Source organism: Nanorana parkeri, unplaced genomic scaffold (assembly GCF_000935625.1).
Source record: "Nanorana parkeri isolate BGI_ZX_2015 unplaced genomic scaffold, ASM93562v1 scaffold2735, whole genome shotgun sequence".
Classification (NCBI taxonomy): domain Eukaryota; kingdom Metazoa; phylum Chordata; class Amphibia; order Anura; family Dicroglossidae; genus Nanorana; species Nanorana parkeri.
In genome coordinates, this window is record NW_017309003.1 from 100,128 (window position 1) to 106,652 (window position 6,525).

Genomic DNA, 6,525 nt, shown 5'->3' on the forward strand with positions numbered 1-6,525 from the left:
TATATATATATATATATATATATGTATATATAAAATGTGTGTGTGTGTGTGTGTGTGTGTGTATCCATGGAAACGGTGTGTCTCTGACTTACTTTATAACAATACCACTTATGACTTCTGGGGTGAGTGAATAGTTTTATTTTGAAAGAATTCCGCATGCATTTTTTTAAAATATTGTTTGGGGTTACCACAGTGGCCGAAAGGGGAAGTCCCAGATTAAAAAAATGTGTCCCTGAAAGTGTTTATGGCTATAAGTATATCCGCCAACCAATAATACCATTCTAGGTGCATTGTTACATTCTAGGCATTTTATAACAATGTACCAGAGAGCAACGCTCAAAGCATGAGAATGGATCTGTATTCCTTCCCCCATTATATAACTTGGTATAAAGTGACTGTGACCTTTAGAAAGTTTTTTAAATGTTGGCAGCCATTTTTTCTTTGCATGTGGTTGCGGATGGTGTACACATATATTCTGGACGCCTACACAGCTAGCGAATTGCCTTTTTTTCGGGGGTTACCTTGATGATTTCAAGCAAATGTTCTTAAAGTGACAGTAAACTCAGAAACTAAACCTTAAAAATACATCCAGGGACCTTAACTATTACCAACAATGTATCTTATTTGTGTATCACTCGGCTGTAGATCCTCCAATCATCTCTGAGTTGGTGCTGACACTGTCCTTCCTTCTGGAAGGGGGCTATTTTTTTCCCCCATGGTCCCTGTGTGTGTTGTAGAGTAGTCACCGCTCTAAGTTGGCTCATGTGATGGACTACAATCTCAATACAAATTAGTAAACTAAACATGAGATTGTAGTCCATCCCGGGAGCGAGCTTGGAGCGGTGACTACTTTACAACACACACAGGGACCATGAGGAACAAAAGTAGCCCCCCCTCCAGAAGGAAGGACAGTGTCAGCACCAACTCAGAGATGATTGGAGGATCTACAGCCGAGTGATACACAAATAAGATACATTGTAGTTCATAGTTAAGGGACTTGAATGCATTTTGAAGATTTAACTCCTGAGTTTAGTGTCACTTTAAACATTGGTGAATTAATGATTTTTCTTTGTAAGAATTCTGCATGCATTTCTTTTTTATTTAGGGTCACCCCAGTGTAAGTGTTTGGCAGAGGGGGGATGCGTGACAGGTTAGGGGGTCACATCTGCTACTTGTATTAAACTCAAAGATGACAGCTAAAAGTTTTTACAATGAAATCTTATTCAAAAACATTCCATCATTTCAGACTATGCAAAACGAATGTACATCATTCTAGTAGCAGTAAGTAAGTCTCTAGGGGGGAGAGAGGGGGGGGTCCATTGAATAAAGAGCTCCTGGCATAGAAATTGACACACAATACAATATGCCAGTTTTTGTTTCTTTTTGTAAAATGACAGGAATCCTGGAAAACCAGATCTCATAATGCCCAGTAATCTCTCCCGGGGCCTCCGACAGCTACATACACAATTATAAAATTCCAATTGAACTTGAGTTTAATTAATTTGCTGGCACTTTAATTATGGAGCGCTCATACGTGTTAACTTTAAAAATCCCGAGGAGCATTATCAGTTTAAAATGAGTCATCAGAGCTGTAGGAAAATGATTTAATGATACAGGTGTTGGAAAGTTATAAATCAGGGAAGATCTTCCCTGATGGGGCTGTTCAATAAATCAGGAAGGTTGAATGGTGCCTGTTGCCCCGGACTGAAGGCTGCTGCTCACCTCCTGATATGTTTACACACAGAGATACTTTGGACAGGTTCAGGTTTTTGAACGATATAAATGATATACAAAACACCATCTAGATCGGGTTATTTTTGTTGTATAATACTTACAAGGACCTTCCTAGAAATGTGTATTCAGAGGGTGCTGATCCTATATGAACATATGCAGCTTAGGAGGCACTTTAGATAAAATGATATGCAAGGGGTATTTAACCCACAATAATAGGTAATAATTCCCTTTATTAGGGGTATCTAACCTACAATGATAGGTCATAATTCCCTTTACTAGGGGTATCTAACCCAGAACAATAGGTAATAATTCCCATTACTAGGGGTATCTAACCCAGAACAATAGGTAATAATTCCCAATAGGGGTATCTAACCCACAATAATAGGCAATAATTCAAATTACTAGGTGTATCTAACCTAGAACAATGTAGGTAATAATTCCCATTACTAGGGGTATCTAACCTACAATAATAGGTAATAATTCCCATTACTAGTGGTGTCTAACCTACAATAATAGGTAATAATTCCCATTACTAGGGGTATCTAACCCAGAACAATAGGTAATAATTCCCATTACTAGGGGTATCTAACCTACAATAATAGGTAATAATTCCCATTACTAGGGGTATCTAACCTACAATAATAGGTAATAATTCCCATTACTAGAGGTATCTAACCTATATTAATAGGTAATAATTTGCTTTACTAGGGGTGTCTAACCTAGCACAATGTAGGTTATAATTTCCAGGGACATTTCCAGGGCCTTGCATGTACGGTCTCACTCAGGGCACTCAGAACTATATCACATATTGATGGACTTGGAGTCCAAGTCTTCTAGTATAATACCTCCCCGGCCCTTTAAATACTCTGCTGTTAGAAATATTAGCTGAAATAGACTGAAATCCTGAGAAAAGGGTATGAAAACCCAAAAAAAGTTTATCAGAAGTAAAAGGGACATTTCCAGGGATAAAAAGCCTGGAGTGCTGGAACTCAGGGACAAGTGATAGTGTTGTAAAAGATACAGCTCAGCAGAAGTAAGACATTTCTAGGGACAATGTGTCAGGACAAGCCTAATGTGGCAACCCTGGTGTGCTGGAAATCAGGGATCAGTGTGCAGTTTTATATCAGGTACAACTGAGCAAACTGGTGCTGGAAATAAGGGACCATAGTGTACTTTTATAAAGATACAGATCAGCAGAATTAAGACATTTCAATGGACAATATTTCAGGTCAAATCGCTGGTTGCAATCCTGGGGTGCTGGAAATCAGCGATCAGTGTGCAGTTTTTAAATCAGGTACAGCTAAGCTGAATTAAGACATTTCTAGGGACAAAATGACAGTACCAGCCTGATGTGGTAGTCCAGAAGTTCTGGAAATATGGGACCAATGTGCAGCTTTATATCAGGTACAGCTAAGCTGATTTAAGACATTTCTAGGGACAAAATGCCAGGACAAGCCTGATGAGGCCGCACTGGGGTGCTGGAGATCAGGGACCAGAGTGCAGAATTTAGACATCTCTATGGACAATATGCCAGGTCCAATCTGTTGGGAATCTGGGGTGCTGGAAATTAGGGACCAGTGTTTAATAAAGGTACAGCTGAGCAGAATTAAGACATTTCTAGGGACAAATGATTTCCAAGGACTGATCATTAAACCTTAACATGCTCTGTACAGAATACAGGTGATCAGAGCTCATCCCCAAGGACACATATAGACACACAAAGTACCCACCTTGAATGCCACCGGCAGGGTCTTGTTGCAGCGCCAGTGGGAGGGCAGCACTGAGCAGAGGAAGTTCGGGCTGTCAGTCCTCACCAGCTCGGCCGGGTGATCGGCGATGATCTCCACCATGGTGCGGTTATCGTGTGCCCGCAGCCTGGGCACCGGCAGAGCCGCTTCCTGCTGCTGGGGCTGGGGCTGCTGCGGGCCGGGCACCGGGCTCACGTCGCTCATCTTGCCGGGTTGCAGGCTGCTGGACGGCGGGCTGAACCTCCGGCTGGTGGTCGGATCTAGGGGAATATGCATCACAACAGCCAAGGGTTATTGGCAAGGCTCAGGGTATAGGCTGGCAGAGAGCTTAGAAGAAGTCGGGGGGCACCCGGGAGCGCACCCACACCGGGAACCGTCAATCAATCAGTGGCAAGGCATGAGACGCCCGGGGGGGCTGCTGCTGCTGCAGAGATCGGTGGATGGGGTGCAGGCTGGTGCGCGGGGCGCTGGTTCCGCGGGGCTCTCCTCGGACCGCAGGGCTGAGTCTGGACGGCTCTTCCAGTTTACAATATCAGTCTTCTCCGGCGGGCTATAGTCTGTCTGAGCTGCGGCTTCTGTAGATCGGTAAAAGGCTCAGCGAGAGTTCAACAGGATTCCAGTTGCTCTTCAACAGGGGACAGCGCGGAGTACACTGGTAGCCGTCAGTTCCCCGCAGATCAGAGATGCCCGATCCCCTGTCTTCATCCACAGGCTTCACTTCCACCTCCCTGAATCCCCCTGATCACTGTGCGCCTTTCCCGACCCAAGCTGTCCAGACTACTCCTCCGGATCTCACTGCCTGCAGCTGGCAATGTCAGGAGTCCCCCCTGCACTACAGAGAATGCCCGGCACACATGGAGTGCAACGGTGCAGGGAGGTGACCGCTTCCAACAGCAGCAGCTACACAGTCCCGGCTACGTGATGAAGCATCACAGCGATCCCTATGAATGAAATCCTGAGATCCCAACCAGCAGTCTATGAGTACTGTAAGAACACTCAGCCCCCTGCTCAGATCTGAAGTCACTTGTATACAGCGATCTCTGTGAATGAAGCTTCTACCCAACCCTCCCAATCTTCTACAAGTGAGTACTACCCGACTGCAGCCTGCAGCGCTCTATGAGAGACTTCTATCCAACTGCGTGCAGCCTTCTATAGGAAGTTATGATACTGTAATTCTAGCAAACTGTCTGCAGGGTTCTATAGGAAGTGAGAATGATGTGAGTCCTCGCTGTCTCCCACCCCCAATGTTCTACAAGAAGTGAGAAATACCCAAACTGTCTGCAGAGCTCTATGGGAAGAAATAATATACAGAGGTCTATCCAACTGTCCGCAGAGTTCTATAGGAAGTGAGAATGATGTGAGTCCTCGCTGTCTCCCACCCCCAATGTTCTACAAGAAGTGAGAAATACCCAAACTGTCTGTAGTCCTATGGGAAGTTATAATCATGAGAGTTGTAAGTTCTTAACTGTCCCCAATGTTATATAAGGAGTAATACCCAACTCTCTGCAGTCCTATGGGAAGTTATAGAGAGTTCTATGCAACTGCGTTCAGCCTTCTATATCACTTCTAAGTGAGAATGATGTGAGTACTTACTGTCCCCAATGTTCTACAACAAGTGAGTAACACCCAATTGTCTGCAGTCCTATGGGAAGTTATAATAATGACAGTTCTAAGTTCCTAACTGTCCCCAATGTTATATAAGGAGTAATACCCAACTCTGCAGTTCTATGGAAAGATAGAGAGGTCCATCCAATTGTCTGCAGAGTTCTATGGGAAGTTATAATAATGTGACTCCTTATTGTCCCCAATGTTCTACAAGAAGTTAGTAATACCCAACTCTCTGCAGTCCTATGGGATGTGAGAATAATGTGAGTCCTTATTGTCCCCAATGTTCTACAAGAAGTGAGTAATACCCAACTCTCTGCAGTCCTATGGGATGTGAGAATAATGTGAGTCCTTATTGTCCCCAATGTTCTACAAGAAGTGAGTAATACCCAACTCTCTGCAGTCCTATGGGATGTGAGAATAATGTGAGTCCTTATTGTCCCCAATGTTCTACAAGAAGTGAGTAATACCCAACTCTCTGCAGTCCTATGGGATGTGAGAATAATGTGAGTCCTTATTGTCCCCAATGTTCTACAGGAAGCGAATAATACCCAACTGTCTGTAGCTCTCTGTAGGGAGTTATAATAAAGTCAGTTCTATCCAACTGTCTGCAGCCCGAAGGTATGATAATGTAATTCTGCTCAACTGCCTGCAACGTTCTATAGGAAGTTATATTATATTGCAGCCTTCTATGAGATGTATTAATATGAGTTGTCTGAAATGGAAAATAATGGAGGGGATTCTAATGTCCTTTAGCCTTCTATGCGAAGATATAATGAGCTTTACCAAAACTGTCTGCAGGAATCAATAGGAAGATATAGGTATGAAAGTTCTACCAAGCTGTCTGCAGTCTTCTATGGGAAGATATAATATGAGCTCTACCTGTCTGTAGGGATCTATGAGAAGTTCTAATTCCACCCAAATGTAGTCTTCTATAGGCAGATATAATAATGTGAGTTCTACCTGTCTGTAGGGATCTATGAGAAGTTCTAATTCCACCCAAATGTAGTCTTCTATAGGCAGATATAATAATGTGAGTTCTACCTGTCTGTAGGGATCTATGAGAAGTTCTATGGGAAGTGTCCTCCACTGATCAGTTAATTGAGATCTCCTTAAAGGATAGCTCCCTCCTCTCCTTCAATAAGATGACATTCCCATGCAGAGAGAACTAACACAATGACATACCCAGCTGTCTAGGATCCCCTCTTCTAAAGGCACTACAGCAATCCCTATAAAAGTCCAGCTCAAGTTCATTGATCAATAGGCAGAAGTGGTCAACGCCTTGAGACGTGCTTTCCTGTCTTCTCATCCCAGATCACCGCCGGCTATGTGCAAAAATAGAAGAGGGTCAAAACTTTTCTTCTTTTATTTTTTTTAGTATGTCAAAATTTTCTCCATCAAGGGAGCTTGCAAAATAAAAAAAAGTGTGCGGTCTGTG

At 43.3% G+C, this 6,525-nt stretch overlaps 1 protein-coding gene across 4 annotated transcripts in view; it reads right to left on the reverse strand.

Moving 5' to 3' along the window:
• Window positions 1-3,806, reverse strand: part of RUNX2 (runt related transcription factor 2) — a 73,647-nt gene extending 69,841 nt beyond the window's left edge. For 3 of the 4 annotated variants that reach the window (XM_018574097.1, XM_018574098.1, XM_018574095.1), the window contains exon 1: window positions 3,465-3,806. In XM_018574097.1, coding sequence (XP_018429599.1) covers window positions 3,465-3,758 — 294 coding nt within the window. In that variant the 5' untranslated portion in view covers window positions 3,759-3,806. The remainder of the gene's footprint in view (window positions 1-3,464) is intronic. The other variant, XM_018574096.1, reaches the window with a different exon arrangement.
• Between the last annotated feature and the right edge of the window lie 2,719 nt (window positions 3,807-6,525).